The sequence below is a fragment of the Amaranthus tricolor genome, chromosome 3, assembly GCF_026212465.1.
Source record: "Amaranthus tricolor cultivar Red isolate AtriRed21 chromosome 3, ASM2621246v1, whole genome shotgun sequence".
In the NCBI taxonomy this organism is placed as follows: domain Eukaryota; kingdom Viridiplantae; phylum Streptophyta; class Magnoliopsida; order Caryophyllales; family Amaranthaceae; genus Amaranthus; species Amaranthus tricolor.
In genome coordinates, this window is record NC_080049.1 from 23,085,558 (window position 1) to 23,099,314 (window position 13,757).

The window sequence follows — 13,757 nt, forward strand, 5'->3', positions numbered from 1 at the left end:
CAAGAGGGCATTATCTCAAGCAAGGAGCTAAACCTACCAAGTCAACACATAACTCAAACTTGGTAGTAGGTAATGACTTTGTCATCATGTCGGCCGGATTTTCCATAGTGTCAATTTTCTTCAATAACACCCTTTTGTGCTCAACTTCATCCCGGATAAAGTTATACTTAATATCAATGTGCTTGGACCTTCTATGAAATGTGTTTTGATTCCTAGCCAAATGAATTGCACTTTGACTATCACAATGCACACTTACCTCACACACTTTGTTGCACATTTCACCAACAAGACCTTTAAGCCATTTTGCTTCCTTGAATGACTCGGTCACGGCTATGTACTCCGCTTCGGTTGTAGAAAGAGCAACCACATCTTGCAAAGATGATTGCCAACTAATCGCCGAACCACCCAAAGTAAACACAAACCCACTTGTGGACTTTCTATTATCTAGATCACCACCATAATCCGAGTCACAAAATCCGGTTAGCTCACTTGAATTTTTCCCATACATGAGACAAACATTTGAAGTATCTTTCAAATACCTCAATAGCCATTTTAGTGCCTCCCAATGTCCCTTACCCGGATTAGACATATATCTACTCACCAAACTCACCGCATGAGCAATGTCGGGCCTAGAGCATACCATAGCATACATAACGCTACCAACGGCACTAGTGTATGGAATTCTTACCATTTGCTCTTCTTCCTCTTTTGTTTGTGGACACAAATTCTTGGACAATTTGAAATGAGAAGCAAGAGGAGTAGACACACCTTTAGCATCATCCATGGAGAAACGTTGAACAACTTTCTCAATGTACTTCCTTTGACTAAGGTATAAGACACCCTTAGCCCGATCTCTCAAAATCTCCATCCCAAGAATCTTCTTGGCTTCACCAAGATCTTTCATATCAAATTCACTTGAAAGCAACTCTTTCAAGTCCTCCACCTTAAGCAAAGAGCTACATGCTACTAGCATATCATCAACATATAAGAGCAAATATAGTAAAGAACCATCTTCAAATTTCTTAAGATAAACACAGCTATCATAAGAACTTCTAACAAAATCATGTGAAATCATAAAGGAATCAAACCTTTTGTACCATTGCCTTGGAGATTGCTTCAACCCATACAATGACCTCTTCAATCTACACACATGATTCTCCTTACCGGCTACCTCAAAACCTTCCGGTTGCTTCATAAAGATTTCTTCTTCAAGCTCACCGTGAAGAAAAGCCGTCTTTACATCCAATTGATGTAACTCCAAATCCTCCATCGCCACCAAAGCAAGCAATGCCCTAATAGAAGAGTGTTTCATGACCGGAGAGAAAACTTCGTGAAAATCAATACCCTCAATTTGAGAGTATCCCTTTGCAACAACCCTTGCTTTGTAGATGGGAGGAATATTTCTTTGGTGCAACAACGATATCCCAAGTTCCATTCTTCGCAAGAGATTCCATCTCTTGTTTCATAGCAATCAACCACTTGCTTGAGTCATTTGAGGCCATAGCTTCCTTGTACGTACTTGGTTCATTTAACCCTTCAACTTCGCTAGCAATGTTGAGAGCATAAACAACATAATCACACTCTTCAATGTACCTCCTTGGAGCCACGATCTTCCTTCTTTGCCTAGTTGTGGACAAAGGAGGAGACCTTTGTTGAACATCATCATTTTTCTCATTATCAATATTGGAGGATTCAACCTCTACTTGTGCTTCATTATCATCATTATTAAAAGGTTTTTCAACATTAGATATAAGCATGCTATCTTCATCAAAAACAACATCTCTAGAAACAATAATTTTCTTTGAATCATTACACCATACCCTATACCCCTTTACACCCACTCCATACCCCACAAAGATACCTTTTCTAGCCCTAGGTTCTAACTTACCATCATTTACATGAATATAAGCTGGACAACCAAAGATTCTAAGACTAGAATAGTTTACCGGAGTGTTGTACCATACCTTTTGTGGCGACTTGAACTTCAAGGCGGTATGAGGTGAACGGTTGATCAAATAACATGCCGTAGCCACCGCTTCGGCCCAAAATTGTTTCCCCAAATTTGCTTGATTTAGCATGCATCTTGCCCTTTCCAATAACGTTTTATTCATCCTCTCCGCAACACCATTTTGTTGAGGACGACCTGCACAAGTTCTATGTCTCTTTCGCTCATGTGACCAAGCCTTAAGTGCCAAAGTTTGGTGTCACGATCGGACATTGTGCTTTGGATACATTCGCCGAGCCAAGAATGGTTGAACCTTGAAGAGCATACAAACTCCCATTCAACCTCCCCTTCATCACCACTAGTGAACCCTTGGCTACCTTCATAACTCCACCTTCACAAGTGATTCTACACCCGATCTTATCAAGAGTACCCAAAGATAAAAGATTCTTTTTCAAGCCCGGGACATACCTTACATCGGTTAAGGTCCTCACAATCCCATCAAACATTTTAATTTTAATGCTCCCAATCCCAACAACCTTACATGTGGTGTTGTTTCCCATGGTAACATTTCCCCCATCAACACTTTCAAATGTATGGAAGAAAGTTTTGTTGGGAGTCATGTGGAATGTGCACCTCGAATCAAGAATCCATTCATTATTACCTTTGTACTCATGAGTGGCAACAAGAACATCGCCATCATCACTATCATTCACATAACTAGCATTGGCATTGCTAGTTCCTTCCCTTGCCTCTTCTTCTAGCTTTCTCTTAAGCTTCCAACAATCCTTCTTGATGTGGCCCTTAAGCTTGCAATATTTACAAGTCTTATTTTTGTTTGGCCTTACGGACTTGGACCTTCCTTTACCCTTGTTTCCACTCCCACTAGTGGAACCTTTCTCTTGTGACCTCCCTCTTACAAACAAACCGTCACTAGCATTGCTTGGTGACTTTTGTGACAATTGTGTATCAATGAGATCCCTTTGAGTCAAGGCATTCTTCACATCATCACTACTCAAATTATCTCTACCATAAAGTAGAGTTTCTCTAAAATTTTTATAAGAAGGGGATAAAGAACATAAAAGATAAATTGCCAAGTCTTCATCATCAAGCTTAACATCAATGTTTTGTAAATCCATAACAATGGAACAAAACTCATCCAAGTGAGGTTTTAAAGGTTTACCTTCCTCCAAGCGTAAGTCGTAGAGTCTACTCTTCAAAAGTAGCCTATTGGTAACACTCTTGGCCATGTAGAGTGATTCCAATTTCTCCCATATACTCTTGGTTGTTGTTTCTTTAACAACCTCTCTTAGAACTTCATTGGATAAGCATAATTGGATTGCCGATAACGCCTTTGTGTCTATCTCTTCCCATCTCGATGCGGACATTCCTTCCGGCATCTTCTCTACACCATCAATCGCCTTGTGCACACCATTTTGAATCAAAATGGCTCTCATTTTGACTTGCCATAAGCCAAAGTTTACATTCCTATCAAACTTCTCAATATCGAGCTTCATTGTAGTCATGATTTTCAAGTAATAATTTCTTAAAACACCGCAAAATAACCTTGGCTCTGATACCAATTGAAAACGATCGCCAAATACTTACGATGTTAAGAACAAACAACAATGAGCAAAATTAAGTTTGACAAAGTAACAAACAAGGACACAAAGATTTAAGGAGGTTCACCCAATGATGGCTACGTCCTCCGTGGTGTGTAGTTTATGTTTATATTATATCAAATGAATACAAACAACACTTCAATATGAAGAATTACAATTGAGATAGAGATAACAACAATAGGCTATGTGTTTGGCTTAAGGGTTGTGTTTGATGTGTTTTGCATACTTGAAGTGTGGGTATGAGAGCCCTATTTATAGTGCTAGGTACTTGAAGATGAATGGCTCACATAAATACATAGTTAATTTAGGGTAATGAATACTATGAAATAACTCTAAGAACTTGAAAAGGCATTATCTCAAGAGTCACACACATGAGACTCTTCACCTTAATCTTCATTAACACCAATAATTCCCATGAATACTCTTCACCTTATTACACCCTTTTGGATTCCACAACTCAAGAGTCACACACATGAATTCAACCCTTTAATGTGCACTCAAGTCACACATTAGTATAGTATCATTTATAATCACATTAGTATACTACCATTCATAACATCATGGTTTACATATCAACCCAAAAGGTAATAAGAAAGGGTTCTTTTATTCCGCACTAGTATATGTGTTGGTTTCATTAGTGTTTCTAGACAGACATTGGAGGGGCGACATTTACATTGATGTTTTATGATTCAATTCGATGCAATTCATACATGGATTTATTTCATTCAAGGGATGAAATTTAAGTTGATAATTCATATTTTTATGTTTATGAGATTTTCAAGTACGTAAATGTTAAGAATGCATGTATTGAAATTTCGTCTAATCCCATATACATTCCTAAACTATTGTGATGGGATTGATTTGATTTATCGTTAAAGATGTTTTTCTTTTAATAGATAAACTATCGACTATTAATTAATGGATTATTCCTAAGGTTTAATTGAAATTCTAATAGCTAGCTAGGGTAGTACGTACTAGGATTAATACAATCATTTGCATTTGTCCATAAAAATACCAACTTTTAATTAACCATGAACAATAGCAACTTAAGGGAAAATCAAACTATAGCAGATTATATGACGAAACAAATTGATAAATTAACTCATAAACTAAAGTTGATATTATTTTAGAAAAAAAACCTCTTTAAGTTGGTGTTATTAATATTTAATCAAAAGTTAGATATTATTTTAAGAAAATTAAGAAACAATTGTAATATTAAGGGAAATGTTTTGTTATATCTAAGGCTGAAATAATTCAACACAAACAAGTTGAGCAAGTTGAAGAAGGGAGTATTCCAAATCTATTAGCGAAACATAGTAGTTTTACAAAGATAGGAAATGAAAGACAAACAATGAGATGTTACGTGGTGCATAATTTGAACAAAGTACATTGAATCATGTAAAAAGAACCCACGTACGCATGAAGTGGCAAGGTTCAACGGACAGTTTTATTTTATAGATTATAACCAACTTATTTTCGATCAACTTGCATGCATCCCAAGCATCCAACTCTCTATATTGTCCGAGTTGCCTACATGGCGTGGGTCACTTTCGATAGCTTAAGAAAAGACTACATCTAAGTGTACAAACTCATGGTTATCTACTGAATTTTGATTCAACGTTGGATGAGGATGAAAGCGGAAGGACAAACCAAAATATGGAAAAAAAAAAAAAAAAAGAGGGGGGCAGTTTGTGTTAAAAAGGAACGATTAAAGATGATTAATATGAGTTAAAGGGTTTTTATAACGATGCTTATCGGAATTTGGTGTCATGGTTAGTGACAATAATTCATATATTATAGTCAATTTTGTGGGAACAATTTATAAATAATGTAAATTTTGACCCCATAATTTATAAATGATTCAAATAATAATTATAGTATACTTTTTCAAAAATAATAAGACTATATAGAGAATAAAAGTCAGCTCTAAATTTTTAAAAATAATAAATGAGTTATTTTCATTTTCGTAAATAAAAGTTTATTTTAGTAAAAATCGAAGTTTATTCCATTTATTTATACATATAATCTACAGAAAACAAAAAACAATTTATCAAAAATAATTTTGTTTTAGCAAATTAAGATACATTTCTTTAATTTTTTGAATAAAGCTTTCCTTTTTTTTCAATAATACCTTAAATAAAGAGTCATACCACATTCACATCAAAGATAAAAATTAGCAAGTACATAAAAACCGTAAACAAAGATAATTCAAAATTAACAAAACTACGATCGTCGTATATGAGATCTAACAATTCTGAATATCCTCTTCCACATCGCTGTTTGACACAGCCTTCTACGAAGGGGTCTTTCGATGTATTGTAGTCTTGAGATAGAATTGAATTTGATGTAATTGATGGTAATTGCAATTTTAGTATCTGCTGCATTGTCGCATTAATCTTTACCAACAAATCAATTACAACCGAAACTTCATAACTCCAAACTGTCACGAAGAGAGATATCAAAAGCCAATGGGTAAAACAACTTTCCTATAGGTAGAGAACAAATATTTATTTTAATCATATTTAAAAAGCTTAAAACGGATTAATTTAGGGACTTATCATCAACCAAAAGATTAATAATAGCCCCAAATCAACTATGAGGATTAGGATTTTTTTGAGAGGAAAGAGAGAAAAGGAGAGGGAGGCAATTGGTTTTTAAAATATATACGTTTCTTTAATTCAACAACAATCTATATGTCGGAATCTATCTGTTTAATTACACTAGATTAATATGATAATTATAACAATGTTTAAAGAAATATGCTAATCAACAGCTAATTCCATATATGATTTAAAGAAATCGTGAATCATTATATATGACAGAGTATGTAACACATTATCAAATTTCAACCATCAATTTAAAATAAAAGCCTCTAACGACTCGTTTGGTTAGTAGTATTAAATAGTGGTAATGGAAATGATTTATAGTGTAAAATTTCATCAAAAGTTTTATATCATTACCATGGTAATGAAACTTTGATCACAAAAAAGTTCTTTTGTTTACAAATTTCCATACCATTTAATATCACATCTCCCAATTGTAATGCATTGAAATGAATTTTATGAAGAAAATGAAATTATTAAAGTTAAACAAGCATAACCATCAAGGTAAATAAGAGATTTTTCAGCCCAAACTACACTAGTTTTTCATTCCCATTACCATCATTTATTACTATCTACCAAACGGGTCGGTATTGTTATACTTCACCATCACTCATAACCACTATCCTTCTAATATTCTGTTAGCTAATATTTTGTTAGCTATATGTTTTACGATCTCCATGTTGTCGATTTAAAAATCAAGAATCATTGCAAATCAAAAATAGTACTATTGTCATTGATTAGTTATTGGGACTTTTATTCATTTTAATTTTATATTCTTCCATGGTAAAATATGACTAGCTACTTCAATTTATTCCAATTATGGAAGTCAATGTTGTTCGTTTTCTATTTAGTCTCGACTTCAAATTAAAAAAGATGTAGTCTATATATTATACAATGTAAATTTTTTGAAAACTACATTATACTAGAAATAATTGACCAAGACTAGCTTGATTTGATTAATTTCACACAAGAAAGGTATGAGTATTAGTACAATATTTAATTAGGGCTTTGCACATGCTCCATATATTATAAAAAATTTAAATGAGACAATCTCATAGTAAGACTATCTCTTTGGACTTATCTAATATATATTTATTGTCTTAAAAGTGGTCAATTATTCTAAAAAAAGGGTCAATTATAATCTTAATGCGACCACTTATAATTTTAAAGTGGTAACTTGTAATCCTATATGTGTCTCAACGATAGTCTTGTACATATTTAAATAATTAGAAGCTTCTATACTTAATTAGCAGCCACTTGACTCTATCATTCACCAAATTATTTATAGCTTCCTTGTTACCAAACCCACCAAGAAACCAAATCTTTCTACGATCATAGTTCTAAAATTGTTCCCATCTTTATTTCTATATATATTAGCCCTAATTCTAGTTACAACTATATAATTTTATTTCTCTTTTATTTATTTTTGCATCAAAAGACAATCACAAATATGGATTGGGATCCCTATTATTCTTGTCCTGCAATATCTTGTACATCCTCATCTTCTTCTGAACCACTCAAAATTCATACCATAAAACCAACTAACACAAAAAAATCATTGCCTTCAAAATACAAAGGGGTAGTCCCTCAACCAAATGGTCGTTGGAGTGCCCAACTATACCAAGATAATAAGCGAGTTTGGATTGGGACTTTCGACTGCAAGGACTTAGCAGCTTATGCTTATGACTTAGCTGTCATTCGATTTCGAGGCCAACAAGCCATAACAAATTTCCCTATATGGAGATACTCTAATAATCTCCATCTAGACTTCCTTTCGTCACATTCTAAGATCCGGGTCATAGACATGCTCCGCAACCAAACCTACCAAGATGAGCTTATCCGATTCAAGCGTGCCCGATTCGCCAAAAACCATGCTAGGCGGGCAGCTCAAGTAGACGACCATGAATGGGATCGGTTATTTGAGAAGGTGTTAACACCAAGTGATGTGGGGAAAGTTCGTAGACTTGTGATTCCCAAGCATTATGCTGAGAATTATTTACCTAAAATGTCTGAGGTTGGAGGGATGATGTTGTGTTTTGAGGATAGATTAAAGGATAAAATGTGGAGGTTAAAGTATTGTTATTGGAACAGTAGTCAAAACTATGTGTTAACCAAAGGGTGGGGAGAGTTTGTTAAGGACAAGGGTTTGAAACATGGAGATAGTGTTGTTTTTTATAGTACTTTTGTGGGTTCTCATAGGCGGTTTTGCATTGATATAAAATGTAAAAAGGTTGTGGAAATGGATAGTGAAAAGAGTAGTGATGGTAGCGGGGATGGTGTTGCATTAGCGTGCTCCAAGAATTTAAGGTTGTTTGGAGTTGATATAATATGTCCACTCAATTAAACCAGTTATTAGGCCGCAACACGTTGCATTAGCCGCGTTGTAAAAGTTTTCAAAATAAATGAATTAATATTTTTAGCGTTGTAAAGGGGTTAAAAAAAACTACATTTTGAGCTTTTTCAAGGGATGTCTTATGATTCAACCAATATTTAAGCGTTACAATAACCGCATCACTCCCATTACCTCATCACTAATTTGTTACCGCGATTGTACTACCGCATTTTTACACCTAGTGTATTAAGATGTTATTACATAGTGTAAATCTTTGATTTCTTTCATTCTTTAGGTTTTAATTGTACAAAAAGGTTAACTTGGTTTTAACAAGTCACATAAGTATGTTTTTTAAGTTAATACCTTTACGACCTGTTTGTAGTAGGTATTAAGTTGTGGAAATGATAACGAAAAATTAGTGTAATTTTGATAGTTTTATCTCTTGACAAATTTATTGACTATTCTATTCTCCTTTAACAATCTTAGTTTCTTCAAAAAATTCATTCTAATGCATTATCATTTGAACATGTCGTATTAGGTGGTAATAGAAAATGTGAACAATTTTTTTTTATGATCAATGTTACATTACCATGGGAGTTACATGATAAATATTATGAAAATTTACACTACAAATTATTCCTATTATCACCAATTTATTTGTATCGTTAATCAAACAGACTGTTAATAATTAGGTATATTCTGAGTCGTTGAGTCAAGCTCCAAATCTCACCTTAATGGAAGTGAGTTCGATCACCTCGTAGCATACTCTTTGGCTTGCACGTTTGAGAACGAAGTTGTGAGTGCAAGGAAGTATGAGAGCATATGTTTTGAGTCAATCAATGAAGTGATTAATGAGGATGGTTTAGAGTGCCTTAATGATGGGAAGGCACGAAGATTGGGGGACAGTGAAGGTCGCTTGACCAGTAGAGCATGTACGGCTTGGTCGAGCCATGAAGCAGCGACAAACCAGTAGGCGCTGAAGTCACGCTCGACTAGTCGAATAAGGGTGCTCGATCGAGCACTGCACAGCACGCAAAACAGAATGTTTCCGTTTTAATTCTCGATTTTGTTTGGGCTTTTAGCCATTAGTCCTAAGGCTCCCAAATATTTCATGGGACTATATAATGGGTCTTAAGAGTTCATGAGGGCAGAAGAGAGCACCTAATACTAAGAGTTAACTAGGGTTTTAGCCAAGAGAGTTCACTTCACTTGTATTAGGGTATTTGAGAGAAATTGACATCAAAAGTTCCATCTTTGCTTTGAGAAGTTGTTCTTGAAGCTTGTAAGGTGAGTCATTAATGTATTCTTGAGTATATTAATGATAAGATACTTGTTTTAAGGGAGAGGTATCTTTAAATACCTCATATATCTTGTGTTTTTGCCTCTCCATTGTTGTGCTCTGTTTTGGTTGATTTTCTTTGTATTTATTTGTTGTTTGTTTCTTCACCATTTTCATATCCCATTCACAACAATTGGTATCAGAGCTTTAAGTTATATTTGTGGGTTGTTTGGTGGGTGAAATATAGGGTATTTGGTGAAGAAACAAGATGGGTGATGTTGTAAAGTTTCATATTCCATTGTTTGATGGAAAAATGAATTTTTTGTAAAGTATATTTTGAGCCAGTATGGTGAAGAGTAATCGGCTGTATTAATAATAAAGATCCTAGTTAATTAGCATTAAAATAACGACTAGATGACTTTACAACAAAAACTGTTTTACACAAACATTGTATTTCGATTTTCCATAGATATTTGAACAGTGGATGAAAGCTGCAAAATCAAGTTTTTTCATTAAGTTTTAATATACATAAAATAATATAGTCCCTCCTATTTTAATCAAATATTACATTTAGTTTGACACTAATTTTAAGTAAAGGGGAGGAGGGACCACTTGGGAGGGGTGGGTAAGGGAAAAAGATAAGAGAGTAATATATTCATTTCGTTCTCTAATGAAGTTTCCACAAGAAATATTCACGGGAATTAAAAAAAATAAAATCTTTTAGATAATGAATATAATATTTTATTGAATAATAAATTTGAAGGAGGATAAATGGGATCATAAACACTAAAAAAAATATTAAAAGAAAGTGAAAAAAGTATGAGAACCACAACTAAAATATTAAAATAAAGTGAGGATAATGGAAAACATGTGAGAACATAAAAAATATTAAAATATTAAAATAAAGTTAGTAGAAAATATATGGGGACCATAAACATTATTAAAATATTAAAATGAAAATGAATAAAGTTATTTTTGTCCAAAATTTGTGATATAAATAGAAAAAATCTTTATTGAAAAACAATTAAAACACCTTAAAATATCAAATAAAAGCTTCTTTAAAGAACAAAGAGAGCATAATTTAACAGTAATTATGTGAATTGTTGAATCAAATAAGGACATATATAACTAAATAAGTAAGGAAAAAATATTTCGATATAAGAAAATAGGACGTTTATAAATATATCCTTGAGAAAATAAAATATTTAATTAGATAGAATCCATAGGCTTTTCATAACTATTATATATACGGACATTATAAGTGATGAAGCATGTATGATTATCTTTGTCCCAAATAAGACTTGTTGTTCCTTTGCAGTTGCAGCCAATAATCAAATTAAAATAGAATTTTCATAAGAAAAAGGACAAGGGTTAATGGGGAATCGGCTCATCGGCTCATTTTTATCATGTGTCCGTGATGTTTTTGAGTGTCCTAAGCAATTATAACACCTAATTACTGCCCAGAGACTAATGATAAGAATCCTAAAGCAGTTGAGGAAAAATAGAATATTTCAAAAAACCCTTAAATATAACAAGACGCAAAGTTAACCAGGTTCATCGCTCATCCAACGTAAATTAAGTCCTTAAACGAAATTGTTATTGTTGATATGAAATGAAGCTTCAATGGAAAAATTACAATTGTGGTTGGTTTAGAGTTGGAGAAAAGATGTTAGGATTCTAAATTACACTTTAGAGAGAGAGAAAATAAGGGATCAGTAGTCTCCACATTGAATTAGTGTGGGATTATAAGTTAGTTTCAATAATGAAACACGAAAGTGTAAGAAACACTTAACTTACCTGAATGTAAAGCGTCAATGAAGTCAACTGCTGGTGGACTGGAAGTGTGATATGACTCTTTCGCGGAAGTGACTTACATGCCTACGGGGTGATCTCCTGGAAAATCCCTCCGACGCTCAAGTCAATTAGGAGATAGAATTCAACGAAAGTATGATGATTGATTGCATGTCCGACTAATAGATATCAAGATGTTTGTGGATTATGTTTAGTGTATTGATAGAAGTATGACGGCTGTAAATTTTGACAGAGTAACAGTAGGCAATATGTAAGGTTAGACAATTAATGAATTTTGTATCAAGTATATATAGTGATTAAATCAAGGGTAAGAAAGTAATTCAATGCATCAAACATGAGCATTATGGGTGGTAGTGGTAGATATTGGATTTGACCAGCAGTTAGAGTTTGTAGAACGAGTCATATAAGCTCCTTGATTGTAATTTAAGGTCAACGAGAAATGAAAGTCAACAGGGTATTTAGGTAATTTCACAATAATAATTAAATAAATAAATAAATAATTTAATGTTACCATAACAAAAATATTTATAGCTTATACCTAATTCCACTTACAATAGAATCGATTAAAAAAACACTAGAGCATGAACAAAATGAACTCTAAACTCTAAAGTCTTGTCGTCTTGATCTGCCTGAAAAGCCAACTCGACTTAAAAAACTTTGATACCATATTGAGCCATGTTAGGGTCTGTTTCAAGACTCTAAAAATGGATGTAGTGGCAAGAATTTCGTAGGCCCTTAATATTTCACATATATGATAAACTGATCTTGGATAGATTTTGCAGTGGCTTCACTCACCAAGCAGTCTCTTCCTTCTCACCTTTAATACTAACAAATATTTGAATAACGAGTTTAGAGAGAAAAAAAGAAAAAGAAAGGGAAGAGAGGGGAGAAAAGGAAGGAAAGAGAAATAAAAAGAAATAATTCTTATTTGATTAGGAAAGAAGGGAAGGGAAAGAAACTGAACCCTTCAAATCTTTCCAATATTAAAAAAAATTAATAACTTAACAAAAATTATTCATCTAATTTTTCCAAAATTTCTTCCCTCTTATTTTGTTATTCAAATAAGGGACTTTTCATCCCTCCAAATCCCTCCAAAAATCAACAAAAAAAATTAAACCAAACATAAACAAATCAATTATTAAAAAAAAAAAATCAAAATTTAGCACTTAAGATTTGAGAAAGTTGATGAAAGAAAATTGAAAAAGGTAGAAAATAAGAAGATAACAGAGAGCCAAAGAGGTGCCGCCTGTGAAGAACCGAAGACGAGACTCTTGAACACTTACTGAAGAACTATATTAGAATTTAGGTTTGCATACTTTTCAATCTTTCATCAAACAATGGGCCAGGTTATAAGCTTATTTAAAGTTGGGCCTATTATTATGGTTAATGGTCTCCGGATTACGGTTTACACCATATCGGAAAATATTAAGCTTTCCGGTCTGGTCTGGTCTAAAAATTTTAAAACCTAAATCGGATCGAAAACTAATTTTTTCAAAAAAAGTCGGACCAGACCATTTAGATCATAGACCAAACCAAATGCTTAAATTACGGTTTTTTCTGATTTAGTTTACGATTTTGACCAAATTTTATTCAGCCCTAAAAAGAATAAGGAGGGAAATAACTAACTCAGCTGGCTCATAACAAACTAAGCCAGCTATTACACTTATTCTATCTCCTAACAAACTTGTAACAATATAACTATTTGGTAACATCAATAATTATACAATAGCTTCTTGATCTATTCTAGCTAGTTGAGTGCATACTCATGTTTACTTTGGCCTTACCGAGCAAGGTCAAAGAATGTTGTATGTTGTCTCTTGGGATTTCTCCTTTCCAGAACACATAGAAATGGTATGGGTCGGATTTGGATAGGGTACAACTAAACTCAAATTCAGATTTTTTTTTTTTTTTTATAGGATCTAGAATCGGACCTAAATTTATAGGGTTTTAAATTTTAGACTCAGACCTTGACCCATAGGGTTTGGTAGCTCTAGAGTTTGGATCTGGATACAAAATAATTTTTTTTTCCTGAAAATTTTTATATAGTAATTTATATACAATAATTTTCCTCCATTCGTACAAAATTATTTTAATTTTCAACTAACAAGGATTTTCAAATACTTTATACTAATTGAGCGACTAAATATATAAAGCTTTCCAACAATGA

General features: G+C 33.3%; 1 protein-coding gene across 1 annotated transcript; it reads left to right on the forward strand.

Moving 5' to 3' along the window:
- Positions 1-7,491: 7,491 nt before the first annotated feature.
- On the forward strand, positions 7,492-10,135 carry LOC130809017 (AP2/ERF and B3 domain-containing transcription factor RAV1-like). The gene has a single exon (XM_057674614.1). The coding sequence runs from the start codon at positions 7,618-7,620 to the stop codon at positions 8,509-8,511; it is 894 nt and encodes a 297-aa protein (XP_057530597.1). The 5' UTR covers positions 7,492-7,617; the 3' UTR covers positions 8,512-10,135.
- Positions 10,136-13,757: the final 3,622 nt, after the last annotated feature.